Source organism: Eschrichtius robustus, chromosome 17 (genome assembly GCF_028021215.1).
Source record: "Eschrichtius robustus isolate mEscRob2 chromosome 17, mEscRob2.pri, whole genome shotgun sequence".
Taxonomy (NCBI): Eukaryota; Metazoa; Chordata; class Mammalia; order Artiodactyla; family Eschrichtiidae; genus Eschrichtius; species Eschrichtius robustus.
Genome location: NC_090840.1, coordinates 58,044 through 76,221, shown reverse-complemented (window position 1 = coordinate 76,221; position 18,178 = coordinate 58,044). Strand labels below are relative to the sequence as shown.

The 18,178-nt window shown below is 47.8% G+C and overlaps 1 protein-coding gene across 7 annotated transcripts in view; it reads right to left on the bottom strand.

Annotated features, from left to right (window-relative positions):
* SPIDR (scaffold protein involved in DNA repair) overlaps positions 1-10,287 on the bottom strand; it is a 377,600-nt gene extending 367,313 nt beyond the window's left edge. For all 7 annotated transcript variants that reach the window (XR_011070777.1, XM_068525972.1, XM_068525967.1 and 4 more), the window contains exon 1: positions 10,204-10,287. Coding sequence is in view for 6 of the 7 variants with exons in the window: in XM_068525972.1 (XP_068382073.1) it covers positions 10,204-10,236 (33 nt within the window). In the remaining variant the exon portion in view is untranslated. The remainder of the gene's footprint in view (positions 1-10,203) is intronic.
* Positions 10,288-18,178: the final 7,891 nt, after the last annotated feature.

The following is an 18,178-nucleotide window of genomic DNA, read 5'->3' as shown; positions in this document are numbered from 1 at the left end:
GGGGATCTGGAATGCTACCTGATGTGCAGGGCTGTGTGTATGCACCGGAAAAACCTGAGAAGGCCCTAATATCTCAGCTCTGGATAACGTCAAGGCCCTGCACAAGGAGAAAGTTAAGGTTAAGTCGGTTATAAACTACCAGACTATAGAAGGCAGGCCTCAACACACACAGAGTTCTTCAGTAAAGAATGAAAGACTTATTGGCTCAAAGCATCTAAAGAAATCTCTGTCCAATAATTCACAGACAAGTAGACAGTGTAGTGTGTTCAGCAACTACAAACAGAAAATATTTTTTTCCCCAAATTTTTGGCATTTACTGTAAGCCTCAAACAGCCACCAACACTCCATTTTATGCAGTTTGTGGGTCCTGGTTCACAGGGCAGGGAATGGGCTGGGACAGCAAGGCTCCTTTACTTCCAGCTCTTTGATGGCAATCCTCCCCTTGTCCTTTAATGGACCCATCTCCTGGAGGTAGCAGGAAAAGTTGGAAATGCCGCTTTTCCTACAGAAAACAGGAACTTTACAAACTTTAAGAAACTTTAGGAAAGTCATTAAACAAACAAATAGCAATAACAAACAAATTAAAAAACCTCTGGGGAGGGGATGGGGGAACTTAATGTCCAGAGTTGTCACATTATATTTTAAATGTCTGGTTTCAACAAAAAATCGTAAAACACAAAGAAACGGAAAGGTATAACAAGAAAAATGCAGTCAAGAAAAACTGGGGGCTTCCCTGGTGGCGTAGTGGTTGAGTCTGCCTGCAAATGCAGGGGACACGGGTTCGAGCCCTGGTCTGGGAAAGATCCCACATGCCACGGAGCAGCTGGGCCCATGAGCCACAATTACTGAGCCTGCGCGTCTGGGGCCTGTGCTCCGCAACAAGAGAGGCCGCGATAGTGGGAGGCCCACGCACCGCAATGAAGAGTGGCCCCCGCTTGCCACAACTGGAGAAAGCCCTCGCACAGAAACAAAGACCCAACACAGCCATATTTTTAAAAATTAATTAATTAATTAATTAATTTAAAAAAAAAAAAAAAGAAAGAAAAACTGTACCTGAGGGAGGCCAGAAGTTGGATTCACCAAAGACTTTAAATCAGCTTCTGTAAATATGCTCAAAGAAAAAAAAGGAAATTGTCTAAAAAAGTTAAAATACCCCAGCAAATAGAGACTATAAAGACATAATTACTTTTTAGAAAGAAAGAAACCACTACACTCAAATAGAAATTCAAGAATTGAATAGTACAATAACTGAAATGAAAAGTTCTCTAGAGAGGCTCTAGAGCAGATTTGAGCTAGCAGAAGAAAAAGTCAGCAAACTTTAAGACAGGACAATTGAGAGTATCCAAGCTGAAGAACAGAAAGAAAGAAAAATGAAGAAGAATGAACAGAACCTCAGAGACCTGTGGGACACCATCAGGTATACAAATATATGCATAAGAGTCCCAGAAAAAAAGGAAGCAGAAAGAGTATCTGAGAGCATATTATTACTATTCTTAGACAACAATACAATGAAATTAACAACAGAAATAAAACTGCAAAAATCACAAAAATATGGAAATTAAACAACACACTCCTAAATAACCAGTGGATCAAGACAGAATCACAAGAAAAATTAGAAGATATTATGAGAAAAATGAAAACAATAAAATATATTAAAACTTGCGGATGTAGAAAAAGCAATGCTTACAGAAAAACTTATAGCTGTAAATACCTATTTTAAAAAAGAAGGCCTCAAATTAATAGCTTAACCCTTCATCTTAGAAAACTAGAAAGATAAGAGCAACTAACCCAAAGCAAGAAGGAAGGAAATGAGAACAATTAGGCAGAAATAAAATAGAAAACAAAATAATGAAAAATACAAATATAACCAAAAGTTGGTTCCTTGAAAAGACCAAAACAGACAAACCTTTAGCTAAACTGACAAAAAGAAAAAAAAAAAAGAGGGAAAGAGAGAAGATTCAAATTGCAAAAACAAAAAATAAAAGAGAAAAAGCACTACCAAACTAAAGGATTATAGGAAACACTCTAAGGAAATAATATGAAAAACTGTACGCCAACAAATTAGGTAACTACCATACAATACACAGACTCCAAGAAAGACACAAACTAGCAAAACTGACTCAAGTAGAAATTAAACTGAACAGGGCTTCCTTGGTGGCGCAGTGGTTAAGAATCCACCTGCCAATGCAGGGGACACGGGTTCCTGCCCTGGTCCGGGAAGATCCCACATGCCGCAGAGCAACTAAGCCTGTGCGCCACAACTATTGAGCCTGCGTTCTAGAGCCCGTGAGCCACAATTACTGAGCCTGCATGCCACAACTAGTGAAGCCCGCGCACCTAGAGCCCATGCTCTGCAACAAGAGAAGCCACTGCAATGAGAAGCCCGCGCACCGCAACGAAGAGTAGGCCCCGCTCGCCGCAACTGGAGAAAGCCAGCACTCAGCAATGAAGACCCAATGCAGCCAAAATAAATTAATAAATTTTTTAAAAAACTGAATAGACATAACAAATGGATTGAATCAGTAATTTGGAAACACCACAAAGAAAAACCAAAACTCAGATGGCTACACTAATAATTTATGCCAAATGTAAAAATGCATTAATATCAATGCTTCACAAACTCCTAACTCATACTATGAAACCAAATATCCTTATAACAAAACCAAAGACATCAAAAAAAAACTAGACCATTATTACTTATGAATATAGATGCAAAAATGCTCAACAAAATATCAGCATACTGAATCCAGCAACATATACAAAGGGTTATACACCACGGCCAACAGGGATTTTCCCTCCAGCAATGCAAGATTGATGTAACATCCAAAACTCAATAAATATACCATATTAATAAAGGACAAAGGAAAAAATTGGATCAACAGAAAAACAACTTACAAAAGCCAACACCCTTCCATAGTAATTCTCAACATACTCGCAATGGAACAGTACTTCCTCAATCTGATAAAGAATATCTAAAAAGAACTCACAGCTAACATCATACGTAATAAAATACTGAATGTTTTCTCCCTAAGGATCAAGAAAAGGATGTGAGCTCTCACCACTTATATTCAAGATTGTACTAGAGGTTCTAGCCATGGCAATTCGGCAAGGAGAAGAAGTAAGACATCCAAACTGTAAAGGAAGAGGTAAAACTATCTCTGAATACTCAGAGATGATATGGTCTTATATATAGACAATCCTAAGAAACACACACACACACAAACAATTAGAACAAATGACTTCAGCAAAGTTGCAAGACACAATCTGAATATAAAATAATCAAGTGTAATTACATACACTAGCAATGACCACAAAGAATGAATTTTTTAAAAATTCCATTAACAGCGACAAAAAGAATAAAATACTTAGAAATAAGTTTAATCAAGGAAGTGCAAGACTTTTACAGTGAAAACTACAAAACATAGTTAAAAGAAATGAAAGAGCTAAATAAAATAGAAAGACACCCCATGTTTGTGGCTTGGAAAGCTTAATACTGTTAAGACAGCAATACTCTCCAATTTCTCTACAGAGTTACCCAATAAAAATCCCAGATGGCTGTTTGCAGAAATTGACTGATGTTACTATTCACATGAAAATGCTAGGAACCCAGAATAATTTAAACAATCTTGAAACAGAACACAAGCTAGAGATTTCCTAACTTCAAAACTTACTACCAAGCTACAGTAATTAAGAAAGTATGGTAGCGGCATAAGGGTAATTACATAAATGAATGGAACAGAAATCATACTTCAGAAATAAATCCTTACATTTGTGGTCAATTGATTTTAAAAAGAAAATTCAAAAATAATTCAATGGAGAAAGAATAATCTTTTCAACAAATGGTACTGGCACAACTAAATATCCACATGCAAAAGAATGAAGGTAGACCCTTTCCTCACACCACATACAAAAATTAACTCCAAATGAACCACAGACCTAAATGTAAGAGCTAAAACTATAAACTCTTAGAAGAAAACATACGAATAAACCTTTGACTTACGACCTAAGTGATTTCTTAGATACGACACCAAAAGCATAAGCAACAAAAGTAAAAAGACTGGACTTCATCAAAAATTTTAAACATTTGTGCTTCAAATGACCTCATCAAGAAAATGAAAAGCAAGCCCACAGAATGGGAGAAAATATCTGCAAACCACCTATCTGATAAGGAAACTGTATACAGAATTTATAAAGAACCCTTACAATTCAACAATAAACAGACAAATCCAACTAAAACATGGGCAAGGGCTTCCTTGGTGGCGCAGTGGTTAAGAATCCGCCTGCCGATGCAGGGGACACAGGTTCGAGCCCTGGTCCGGGAAGATCCCACATGCCACAGAGCAACTAAGCCCGTGTGCCACAACTACTGAGCCTGCGCTCTAGAGCCCACGCACCTAGAGCCTGGGCTCCTCAGCAAGGGAAGCCGCCGCAATGAGAAGCCCGCACACCGCAACGAAGAGTAGCCCCTGCTCGCCACAACTAGAGAAAGCCCGCATGCAGCAACAAAGACCCAACACAGCCAAATTAAAAAAAAAAAAAACATGGGCAAGTAATTTGAATACACATTTCTTCAAAGAAGATACACAAATTACCAATAAGCACATGAAAAGATACTCAACATAATTAGTCATTAGGGAAACGCAAATCAAAACCAAAACAATAAAATACCACTTTCTACCCATTAAGATGGCTAAAGTCAAAAGAACGCAATAACAAGTATTGACAAGCATGCGGAGAAATTAGAATCCTCATTCCTTGCTGGTGAGACTAAAAAATGTAACCACTTGTAAAACAGTTTGGCAGTTCCTCAAAATTTAAACATACAATTACCATATGACTCATCAATTCCACTGGTAGGTTTACATCCAAGGTAAATGAAAACTTTCATCTTCACAAAAATTGGTACACAAACGATCATAACAGCATCATTCATAACAACCAAAAAGTGTAAATAATCCAAATATCCATCAATTGATGAATGGAATTTTTTAATGTTGTATACCATACAATGAAAAATTATTCAACCATAAAGGGAAATGAAATACTGATACATGCTACAACAATGGATGAACCTTGAAAACGTTAGGCTAAGTGAAATAAGCCAGTCTCAAAAGACCATATGTTATTCCATTTATATGAAATGTCCAGAATAGGCAAATCTATACAGATGGAAAGTAGCTTAGTGGTTGCCAGGGGGATGGGGAAGGAGAGAATGTGGAATGACTGCTAATAGCCATGGAGTTTCTTTTCAGTGTGATGAGAATATTCTATAATAAGAAATATTTGCACAACTATTTTAGTGAATACACTAAAAACCACTGAATTCTGTACTTTAAAAGCATGAATTTATTATCTATGAAATTGAATCACTCATACATTGCCAGTGTAATATTGTACAGCCACTCTAGAAAAGTTTGTTAGTTTCTTATAAAACTAAACATTACGATATGACCCAGCAATTACACTCCTGGGCATTTATCTTAGAGAAATAAAAACCTATGTTCCCAAAAACACCTGTACGCAAGTGTTCACAGCAGCTTTATTCTAATATCCAGAAGCTGGAAACAGTCCAGATGTACTTCAACAGGTAAAATGCTAAGTGAAACTGTGGTGCATCCTTTCCATGGACTACGACTCAGCAATAAAAATGAAGAAACTACTGATATTCACAACTTGGACAAGAGTCTTATGCTGAGTGGGAAAAAAAATAAGGAAAACAATGGCAAAAGGTTATAAACTGTATGATTCTATCCCACTAACATTTTTGAAATGACAAAAACTTTTAGATAATGAATAGATTAATGATTGCCAGGGGTTAGGGGTGGGAGTTAATGGGAGTCGGTGTGATTATAAAAGGGATCCTATGCTGATGAAACTGTTCAGTATCTTGACTGTGGTAGTAGATACATGAACCTACACATGTGATAAAATTGTATAGAACTAAACACACACACACATACACACACGCACATCTGGGGAGATTTGAATAAGACAGTTGTATTGTATTAATGTCAGTATATTGGTGGTGATATTGTACTACAGTTTTGCAGAATGTTACCATTGTGGCCAACTGGATAAAGAATACGTGAGATGTCTATAATTCCTTACAACTGTATGTGATTCTATGAGTACCTCAATTTTAAACAGGGATTGCCTTCAGGGACATGACTTAGTGCAGGAAGGAGCAGGGCAACAATTGCTGGCTTTCATGAGAAATTTTTTCATACTACTACTTTATCTATGAGCATATATTATTTTGATTTAAAATATTTTTTCCCTTACAGGCAATATACATGTGAAGTACCTGACATATGAAAAGTCTTCAATAAATGTTAGTTCTCCTTTCCTTCCATTTTAAGGATAAGACAACCTCTAGACTAAGATATCAGTACTAAGGAGTCTAATTCTGAGAAGCAGAGCCACTGGTAAATCATCCAATGGGATTACCAAGGGCTAAAACTGGAACCATAAGGTACTCCTACCAAGGTAACTATGAGAGAATCTCTCTCCACCACTGAACAACTTTAAAACTAAGCCCTCTTCCTATTCCTTGTTCAACAAACTGAGTGAAGCAATTCTGGAGAAATCTAAAGGCAAAACAGTAGAGGATGAACAATAGCTTTGTCCTCATCTAGAAATTTCTTTCATTATCATGGTGTTTTATTATTAATTGCTTTCATTATCACTAACATTAATTGAGTGCTTATATGCTCAGTACATCATTTCATGCAGTTCTCATCATTTAACCCTCATACCAACCTTGCAAGATCGGTATTATCCCCATTTGATAGACAAAGAACCTACAACTTAGAAATGCTGTGTATATTGTGCTGGTCAGAGAGCTAGTTAGCAACATGTCAGGATTTTCTCCCATGTATGTCTAATTCCAGAAATAAAGATTCTAGCCACTGATTCTGCATTATCTCACTTTAACAAAAGTGTCTAGCAATAACTATCATGTGCACCTTCCACACGAAGGCACATAACAGCGGCTGAGCTTTCCGACCGGGCTGAGCACCCGGGAACATCACCGGAACTCCTAAGGCTCAAGCGCAGTCACGGTATCAGTCACTAGCCTCCTCCTAGTCATGATGTCTCACCTGCCATTCTGCATTCTTCTGGCTAACTACTTCAGGGTTTCCTTTCAAGCATTACGACTCCTACCCTTCTACCAATTCACTTTACCAATCACCAAGCCACAAGGCTAGCATAAAAAGACCCACAAATGAGAGTGGCCCTCTTCATATTTTCTTATTACTTGTCCTTGGTCAATGCTGGTAAACACTCTTACCATTCCCTACCCCTCTACTCTCTCACACACACTTATATACACAAGTTCCACACCCATGCCTGCCTTTACCTCTCCTTGTCACCATCATAGCGCAAGTCGTCACATCTTCCCTAAGGTTAAAATAAGCCACTATAAAACTCAGCAGACCTCCCATCTACTGAGCTCTCCTTCTTCCCTATAGTCTCAGAGGAAAAATATTCCTATTACCTAATACTAACCCCTTTCTGTAACAGGAGCCAGGTCCTTATTCTCTCCTTGGCTCCTCCCCCCAATGCTTCAAAGAAGCAATGTTTCCCTTTCTTGAAAAAGAAAAAAGTTCTTTGAAATGACACGTACATTGCATTTAATTAATAATTACTATGTCCTTGCTATTATGAAAGAAGCACCAGAAATAAAATAAGGTTTTCTGATGAGGACCCAAAGGAATAGAGACGGAGGGTGTCATCAGAAAGATATGATGCTCCTTTATTTCTCTTTTATGACCTTACCAAGATAGTTTTCCTTTCAGTGAGAAAGAGAAGGGGGAGAGCTATAATTCAGTCTGAGGAGGCAAAAGGAACTGTGAGAGTGAGGGGAGGATCAGGAAATCTCAGAAGGTAAGCGACTGATAGGTAAAGGGAGTATTTGTGGTCGTTCTTGGCTATTTAGCAAGTAAAGGGAGAAGACAAAGCTTAAAGGGAATAAGAATCATAGCACTTGAAAGGACAGTGAGGGGGCGAAGGCAGGAGGGAAGAAAGAAATAAAATATACCCAGCCGTGGAGCAACTTGGAGCCTAATCTCTCCCTGGGCCTTAAGTTTCCCATATCTGTATATCCTAACATCAGGTAAGAAGCAACTAACTCTCCCCAAGCTTCCCATTTTTCACAGGTTCAAGTTTTGAGTCACCATTGACTCTTCCCTCTTCATCTTTCAATTTCAGGTACTTAAATCTCATCTTCCTTTTATTATCTACCAACTCAGGCCTTTCCCAATACTATTCCCAAGTCTACCATGTTAGTTCAGGCACATATCAACTTCCATTTCAAGAGTCCAGACAGATCTACATGGCTTGCCCAGAATTATAAAATTAGTTAGCTGTAGAGCTGAGACTGGTACCCAAGTCTTCTGACCAGGGTATTTCCCCATGTTTCTTCATATCCACAATACTTGCAAACCTTCTATACTAGTTCTCCTTTCATTCATTCATCAGATATCTATTAGGTATCTAATATGTTCAAGGGATTATGACAGGTGCTATGATAAGGTCTTGAAAACTGATAGAATGACGAGGGGAAAAGTGACTATCAAGTCAAAAACATGAAGATTTCTAAGTGAGGATGTAGCGTAAGTGCCTGACATTAAGCATCTGATTGCCAGGTGGCATCCACTTCAGAAGAAATCCATCTTGAATAAAAGTATCTCCAGCTGTATGGCATAGCTACTTGCAAAACCACCAGGTAAGGAACTAGGCTGCCTCCACCCATGAAGGTTCCTCTTTCAACAAGCCCTGGTAACCTAAATAACTGACCATTTGAGTGACCGTGCTTCTCCCTCCCTGCTATTGCTTTAAATTAGCCAATGAAGAATGAATCCCCGAAATTCTAGACACCTAACCCTCAGACCCTAATAAAGGCAGACCCCAGGTGTGCCGTCCCTCTCTCCCTCTGTGTCTCACCCCCCGACCTCGCCGTGCGGTCCCTGGGTGTACCATGCACCCTCCAGGATCCGTGAGTAATGAACCTTGCTCCTCCAAGTCTCCTGACGGTTTCTGCTGAAGTGCACCCTGCAATCACAATTAGAGAGCATCAGTATCAAAAGGCTGAGGCCAGCACAACACAGGAGGAAGTGTTGGCGCCCAGGGGACTAAAGGCGAGAGAATGATGACTTCATGGTGCACTGCGTTTAAACCGCGCTCAAAGGAAAGGTCAAATACACATCTGAAAATCATCCATACAGAGGGGCAGCTAACATCAATGTGTGAGACTGCCCAGAACAAACTTGGAAAGTGAGGAAAAAGGCGCAAAGTCAGAAGTCAGAACCTGGCAGGAAGGCAGCAAGAAGTAAATGAGCAGTTGCAATACAGGAAGAGAATCAAGTGGCAAATGTGTCAAATGCTACACTGACCAAGTACACAAGTTACATGGGCTTCAACAATTTAACATACTTCCTTGATTCCTTGGTTTTTTCTTTCTTCACATTTTAGTATTTCTGAAATCAGGGTTAGGTATGTTTGTCATGGGCTTCCTGGACTTCGTAAATGTATAGTCACAAAACTGACAGCGTGTGTGACAACCAATGGTATTCCAGGAGCAAGGAGACACAGCAGTGAGACGGCGGCTGAACCAGCGTGCGCGGACTATTTTTTCAGGAACTTTTTTGGTAAGAAAAGAGGAGTCAAGAGAGGAGTCAGTGTCTGCTTTCATTCAGTTTTCAGTACGATGAAACAAGCATGTCGGTAAGCGAGGAGCTCAAAAATCGCTTTCAAAAGGTAAAGGGCACACGCAGGACAAACGCAATGCACTCAGAACGTAGCTGCGCCGCTCTCAGCGCGGTCACCAGGCGGACCCCGCGCCCGACTCGGCCGAGACGCTCCCGCTCCGGCGTCGGCAGGGGAGGCAGCGCGGCGCAGACGCGGCGGCTACGCAGGCCCTCCCGGACCCCAGGACGCCGCCGTCGCGCTGGGGCCCAGCAGAGACCCGCGAGCACCAGCTGGACTCGGGCCGCACGGCCGGGCTCACCCTCTCCGGTCGCCCCGCAGCCGCGACCCTCGCCCTCCAGGGAGGCGGCTCCTCCCACCCCGCCTCCAACGCGGGCTGCGTCCACGCCACAGATGCCCCGGCCGCCCACCAGCCCGGGGCCAGCCACACGCGCCCCGTGGGCCCAGCCGACGTGGGGGCACCGAGGAGACGGCGCCCAGAGGTCCACAGCCTACCTTCCAGCCACGAGACTGGCCTCCGCCGGGCATCTCCGTGCGCGCCGCCTCCTCCAGAGCGTGCCACCTCCTCCAGAGCGTGCCGCCCCCTCAGGCCGCCGGAAGGCTGCGCGTCGCCGAACCAACTCGGCGCGCCGGGACGCACCGCGCTCTGCGACTGGCGGACGCTCGGGCTTGGGGGCGGGGCTTCTACGGACGCACCGCCCTCCCAGCGCTCCGCGCCGCACTGCACTCTGCGATTGGCGGACGCTCGCGCGGGGGCGTGGTTTCCCTGCTACCCATGCTTCCTGGCCCTGACCTACAGTGGGGACGCTGGGAAGTGGGCGCCGGCACCAGCTGTAGGTCCGGGTTGTCTTGCGCTGCTCGGCCTGCCTGTAACTGGGCCCGGGTCCGGCAGAGTACGCGCTGGACTGGCCGCAGCGCCGCCGTCGCCTCCTGGTCAGGGAGCTGCTGAAAAACCCGCGCGGCGTTTTTCAAATAAAGCTCGTACGTGGTGTGCTTTGTCAGGCAAGGACCGGCCTTAATAAAACTAAACGGTAACCCGAAGTGGGCTATGAATTCAGCAAGCGGTGCTTAGGGAATGGTTGCAGCCGTGGATAGCCGGAGACAGGGGTGTTATTTCCCCATCTACTTGAGACCAGGGGGTTAGTATCCAGCGCAGCAGTTTTTAAGTTCAGAGACGCCAGAATCCCTGCTTCTCCCTAATGAAGGCCTGGACCTCGAATGTTCTGGGCAGGAAGAGGGCCGAGGAGGAGGCTGGCCTGTCCGCTCTGCCTCCTGGGGGCCCAGCACAGGGCTCGGGGGCTGCTGGGCCTTGAGGTCTGGATGCTTCCAGGTGTGGGATGAACCTGCCACTGCCCACTGGAGCCTGCTCCTTCCGAGATTCGGGAAACCGGGGGACCCACCAAACCGAGCCCATCCCCAGCCTCTGCTGCAAGTCTGCTCGGACTGATCCTGCAGACAGACCTGCGGGAAACAGGGCCTGAGATTCCCATACTGACAGTGTTCTGTGGAATTTCCACTAGACCCCTTTCTACCCTGTTCTGAGCAAATTACTAGTCAATCCATGCTACCATCACTCCATACTGCCTGGGGAGCTGAGGCTCCGAGAAGCCAAGTAATCCAGCCAGAAGCACAGACGTGAGGCCACGGAGTGGGGTCTGCACCCACCGTCCGTCCAGGGGGACTGCCCACTCCCCGCAAGTTCCACGCCTGTTCCCTTTGCCCCCCTCCCGGGACCAGCTCACAGAGCCTCCTCTTGGGGGGATTCACTCACCTTCTTCTAACAGGATCCGTCTCACTATCCTGTTCTGGGATCATCCGGAAGGCTTGTCACTCTGACGCAGGTTCAGCCTCACGTCACCAGGGCAGCTTTCCTGGATGACACTCACCACCTGCACGTCCACTCTCAGCTCAGACCCAGAAAGTCCCCCTCGGCCCCGAGCCCCATGGCTCTGCCTGGGCTCCCACCCACTCCTGCCTGGTCCGTCCCTCTCATGTCCCCTGCAGGGTCACCAGGAGCTCCCACCTGCCCCGGGTAGGCTGTCTGCTCTGTCCTGGGGAGGCCTCCGTGGTGTCAGGCGGAAGACACAAGAGGTACCCGTGGGGCCTCCCTCAAGCAGCCCAGTGGCCAGCACCCGCCTACTCACCTCATCACTCTGGAGGAACGGGTTCAGGAGGTCCGTGGCATCTCCTGGTTCTCATTTCATCCCAGCACTGCCCACAGGGAAGTTGCTAAGCAACTCTGGGCCGGCTGCTCAGAGAGGACGCTCATATACACGCCCCCCCCCCCAGCACACGGGGCTTTCGTGGTCAGGCCCCTCCCAGGGTATGGAGCTCACCTGAGCAGGTACCCAGCAGCCCACGGGGCTCTCACGGCCAGGCCCCTCCCAGGATATGGAGCTCACCTGAGCAGTTACCCAGCAGCCCACGGGGCTCTTGTGGTCAGGCCCCTCCCGGGGTATGGAGCTCACCTGAGCAGGTACCCAGCAGCCCACGGGGCTCTCGTGGTCAGGCCCCTCCAATGATATGGAGCTCACCTGGACAGGAACCCAGCGGCCCACGGGGCTCTCGTGGTCAGGCCCCTCCCAGAATATGGAGCTTACCTGAGCAGGCAGCCAGCAGCCCATGGGGCTCTCGTGGTCAGGCCTCTCCCTGGGTATGGAGCTCCCCTGGGCAGGTACCCCGGCAGGGCTGGGCACACAGGAACCGTGCACGTAGCCCTCATTGCAGAGCACCCTCAGCTCACCTGTCACTCAGAGCTGACACAGAGCACCTCAGAGCAGGACCTAAACTAACAGCAGCTCCGACAGGTCTGTGACCCTGGGCTTCACTCTGTGCGGCCTCCCTCCGCCTGGTCTTCCAGGGGCTTCCACTGCAGCCGGGGCACCAGGCCTCTGTCTCTACCCACCACCCCTCCTCTCCCTGACTCCTGGGTTCCTCTCATTAGGAGAGGGTCTTCTTGAAGTTGTCTCCCACTCATGGACCAGACAAAATGATTAGAAAACAAGCCAGAGCTGCAACCCCTTACCTATCCTGACTCTCAGGACCCCACACCTGTTCCTTGGACCTGGCTGGTGCAGCAAGGCCCATTTTCTGCAACTATGAGCCCCTGAGGGGCGAGGATTGGCTGACCTGGGCAGCCTGACCCGGCCGTCCAGCCCTCCCCAGGTGTGCCTGGGTTGAGGTCTATATAAATACCCCTCCAGGCAGCAAGAGCCCCTGCAGCTGTGCCTGATGCCGTATTCTCTGCTCCGTCAGCAGTCTCGGGGCTGGGCTGGTGGGAGGGAGTAGGGCCCACGGCTTTGTGGGTGGCCCGGTGTGAATGGGGCTCTGCTCGACTTTCTGCAGGAGTTCCCAGGCTGCCATCTGCTAACGAAGAGGATGTGTCACTAATACCTGACGTTGGAATTTCTCGCCGGGCAGAGGTGAGGAAGGAAAAAAGCAGTGGGGGCCAGGACAGGAGGGGTAACTCAGGCAGGGAAATGGAAAGCTTCCAGAAGAGCCCCCGGGACCAGGACCATCCTGCCTGGCCTGCAGGCACCAACTCGGGCCTGTGTGCTGTCGCTGGTGTGGCCCTTCCTCTAGGCTTTAAAGTCCTTGCACACATTCAGGTGTTTTACCTGGGAAGGGTGGGAAAAGTTCAGCAGCAGCTGGCCTGGGGCTCAGCTCACGTTTACTCGGAGACGCCTGGGCACGGTCCCCCAGCCTTGCAATGAGGACGCTCCTGGCGGGGGGGCTGCCGGCTGCGTGTGAGACGATTCCCCACCTCTGACCAACTTCAGAATTGTTTACCACTGGAGCAAGTGTCCTGGTAGGGTTTTCATCTTTGTAACTAGTGGGTTCTTAATTAGCAACGTGAAGGGTGACATCAGAAGTCCTGAATCAGGATGGAAATACTTATCCCCAGCATGTACAGGCGTAAAAACCTGGGGAGGCCGTGTGCAGCCGGCACCCTTAGGGTTGGGCTTCTGACTGACCCCTCAACATTCTGGTGTCCAGCCACTGCTTTAGGATTTCTGGGGCCCAATGCTGATTCTAAGGGCTCTGCAATCCAGCCTCTGTCGGCCTTTAATGAGACCCGCACTTCCAGGATCCTACAGAGCAGGGTTTGTGTGACCGTTCCGTGGCTTCTGTAACAAATGACCACAAGCTGGGTGGTTTAAAACAACAGGAATTCATCCTCCCCCAGTCCTGGAGACCAGACATCTGAGATCAGGGTGTTGCAGGACGGAAATCTCTCCAAAGGCTCCAGGATAGTGTTCTTCCTGCCTTTTCCAGCTTCTGGGGGCTCCAGGTGTCCCCAGGCTTGTGGCTGCATCCCTCCCATCTCTGCCTCTGTCTTCACGTGGCTTCTCCTCTAGGTCTGTGTTTCTCCTCTTTTGACTCTCATAAGGACTCTCTCAATTGGATTGAGGGTCACCCTAACCCAAGATGACCTCACCTCGAGATCCTTAACTATATATACAAAGACCCTTTTCCCAGACATGGTCCTGTTCACGTGTTCTGGGGGGCACATCTTTTGGGGCCAGCATTCAACCCATTACCTGTGTATAAAATAACCCTCATTTTAGGAGATTACCACGGTCCCATATAGACTGGCACAGACAGCAGCCATGTGGGTGAGGGTCTGGGGAGAATGAGGACCCTGGAATCACCTGGAAAGGATGAAGGCCTGGCTTCATTAGGTGAGCTCTTCCACCACGGGGCCCGTGGAAACGGCCACTCTACTCTGTCCGTGGAAAGGGACCCAGTACCGAGTCCAGAAGTGGTTACCTTGCAAAGCTGGCTGTTCTGGGATTTCATCATCAATAGCATCATGTAACCAGTAACTACGGGCTTGGAGGAGTCATTCTCTGGCACATGATGACAGCACTGTCACTTTAGGCTCATCAAGCCTAGAATAGGAATGTTTGAAGGAGAAGAGTTTGGGAGATTGCAAAGCTTGGTTGTCAAGGAAACTGAGCAGGTTTGTCAAGGTTGTCAAGGAAACTTCTCGCTTAAACTGAAGGCAGGGCTGGGAGACCTGAACTCCAGGGATCTTTTAAAGGGGCTGCTCTGAAACACCATCACCTGAGAGGTGGTCTCCAGCGTGAGCTGGGGTTTGAGAAAAGTGTGATGAGATTAAGCCTGACTTTCTGTGACAGCTGGGGAGGGGTCTGTAAAGCACCTTGGCTTTTAAGGCAGAAGTTTGTTGCTGGAACAAAGTGTCTCCCAAAACTGGGCTGAAGCTCAAGATGTCTCTGTCCCCTTCTTGTGAGAGTCCAGGGCAGGTGGGTGTCAGGGCCCAGGCTCTGTCCCCCTTGTTTCTCCTCCTTGCTTCCAGGTGAGGGCTCCAACCAGCAGACTGGGGTGACCAGGTGAGCATCATGCCCTCCGTCCTAGCATGCAGGCTGGGCAAGGCCCTCACCACCTCCACCCCTTCCCCTTGGTAACATGAGACACTGTGCCCCAGCTGTAAGGGTTGGGAAGGCTGGGAGGTGCAGGGTAGCTGTGAACAGGAAAAAGGGAAATGGGTTCTGATGGGCAGCTGCGCGGCCCTGCTTTGAGGGTCGCCCGGATGCTAGCGCACAGACTCTGGGTCCTGTGAAGCTTTGATGCTTTGTGGTTCTGGAAATCCTATAGGAGACGGTCCACAGCAGGTGAAGCTAATGCTCTCAGTGGAGGTGGTGAAGCCAAAGATCTGCAGTTCAGACTGAAGGTGCCGATGTGGGCGTACATACAGGACAAAACCATCTCGTGTGAATGGACTTCAGGCACGTTTAACGTGAATACAGTCATGTTAATGCCTAGCATCTTCTATCTTGTGCCTCTCCTCAGGGACCCCCTCCTCAGTTCCTGAGGATCCTGTAACTCCCGTACAGGGGGATGGAGAGTGGGCTCTGTCCAGTCTGAGCCCTGAGTTACGCTGCGTGTGAGTCTGCTCAGGACCGCCGTAACAAATACCACAGACTGGGCAGCTTGAATAACAGACCTATCTCCCGGTCCTGGATGCTGTCTGAGATCAAGGTGTGTGCAGGCTGGCTTCTCCTGAGGCCTGTCTACTTGGTGCTTAGACAGCCGTCTTCTCCCCAGGTCCTCACGTGGTCTCCCCCTGTGCCTATCTGTGTCCTAATCTCTTCTTGTAGGACATCAATCCTATTGGATTAGGATCCACCCTAGTGACCTCATTTTTACCTTGATCACCTCTTTAAAAATCCCATCTCCAAATACAGCCACATCCTGGGGTCCTGGGGGTTAGGGATTCAGCATGTGAATTTGGGGGGATGTGACTGAGCCTATCCCATCCTCCTTAGGAGCCAAGTGTGCCTCGGTCCTTCCTTCCCTCAAGTCACACGAGGTGATGTAGTGGCTCAGGGAGAGGCCACTCGTGCAGAGTCTGTGTCCCAGCTGGGGAGCCCTTCTCTGCTCTGTTTGATCAGGCAGTGGCCGTGCCAGTCCCCTCCCGAGGTGAGCAGTTCTGGGGTTTCCTGCCGTGTCGCCTGGCCTGCTGAGGTGCTCATTGTCAGGGAACCCAGGAGCCAGCAGCCTCGTGGGGGTGCCGGGGACTCTCAGGGCCTTGGCAGATGTCTCTCCCAGCAGATACCCTAGCGAAAGTGGGGAAACATTTGGGGGATTACAGGTGGGAGAGAGTCACAGTCTCGTTTGTGCTTCAGAAAGACCACGTTGGGGTGGGATTTGAGGTGCACCGTGCGGGCAGGGAGTTTTGTCAGGGCCTGATGGAGGAACCGGGCACAGGATCGGGCTTGGGCCAGGGCTGTGGGTGTAGAGGGGAATTAGTGTGGGAGCTGGCCACAGACTGTTGTCGAAATCTCGGCTTCCCCGTGCACCGAGGCTGAACAGAAATACGGAGCCAGGGATTTTGGAGAAAGAGAGAGATGGTTTTATTCTTCTGCCAGGCAGCAGGGGACACAGCCGGCTAGCGCCTCAAGAACTGGGCCCGCCCTCCTTGAGAATCAGGGAAGATTTTATACGTGGGCCTCTCGCAGTCCGGGGTATAGGATGAGGATCGAAGTAGTGAAGGTCTTGCATTCCTCCTTTCCTTTGCATTGTTTCAAAACAGTCATAGCTGGCGTCAGGCCGCCCGGTAATTGGGGTCCGGCAGTCTGGTAATTGCGTCCGTTTGCCTCTGGTTTATCGGCCGGTGACCTTGTTTCTGAAATGCAAAAACTATAGGGGGTGACTTGTTATGAGGGGCGTATAGAATGTAAGTGCTGGACATAATAAGGTTAGGGAGTGAGAGGCAGGGGATGTAACTCACACAGAGTTAGGGGTGATGGGTGCTGAATGTAAATTACATAGTGTCAGGGAGTGAGGTTAGCTTTGTGAAGTACAAATCTAGTTACTACAAATTAGTGACAAAGTAAAACAAGGAGTGATTAACTGTTTCAGGCCAGGTTATGTTTCTTCTCTAGCCTGTTTGCTGTTCCCTTTGTTTTCCTTGTTCTCAGGGGAGGGAAAACTTCATTTCTATTTTTGCTGCAACAAGACTCTGGAGGAGCAGATGACAGTCAGTGGGGCACAAGGAGAGTGGGAGCCTGGGAGACCCCAGTGTTACAGAACAAAACTTGGGTCCACTTGCCCGAGTGCAGTAAAGCCAGTCTACTGACACCGGGTGTGGTGAAGGAAAGTGCAGCTTTAATTGTAAAAGTGCCAATACAAGGAGGCCAGGTGGCCTGTGCTCTAAAACCCCAAACTCCCTGAAGGATTTCAGCAAGGCAATTTTAAAGGCCAGGTGAAGGAGGGGGGTCACAGGGTATGTGATTAGCTGGTGCACAATTCTCTGGTTGATGGTGAGGTAACAGGCGGTTAACATTATAAATTCTTAGGCACCAGAAGCTCCGGGGCTACCTGTTCATGATCATCAAGTAGTTAATTTCTTCCACTTGGTGGTGGAGGAAGCGTGCATCAAATACTGTATCCAGGTACTTCAGAGAGGAGCTACAGCAGAGGATGTGGGGGAGCGGTCTGTCCTGGGAAGGCCCCGTAGGGTCCTGCTCGGTTACACCCAGTGCCTGAGCTCAGCACCCAGGGAAGGTGGGGTTGCTCCTGGGTGTGGGGAGCTGCAGGATCCTGGTCCCCTGAGGGCCCTGTTAGCCCCCAAGGTGAGATGGGGGTGCAGTGGCTGGACAGAGGCGTCTGGCCTGGGAGAGGGGTCCAGGCTGGAAATGTCATGGGAATCATCGCAGGGAGGAAGAAGAAAGGCAAAGTGGGGACAGATGGGTCACAGCAGACTACGTGCAGGTGACTGCGGTCCTGTTGGAAGCAACTCAGAGCCAGAAAGGAGTGGCCGTCAGGGGCTCAGCTCCATTCTCTTGTTCCTTTGTAAAACCGCTGTGTCAGAGTTTGAGACACTGCCAGGAGACGTCTGGGGCCAGTGCTGCCATGGCTTCATCAAAGGGGCCCAGGGGGAATGCAGAACCACTGCAGACCCCGCCCATGTCCTCACTGGGAATGAATCCCATCGGGGCTCCTG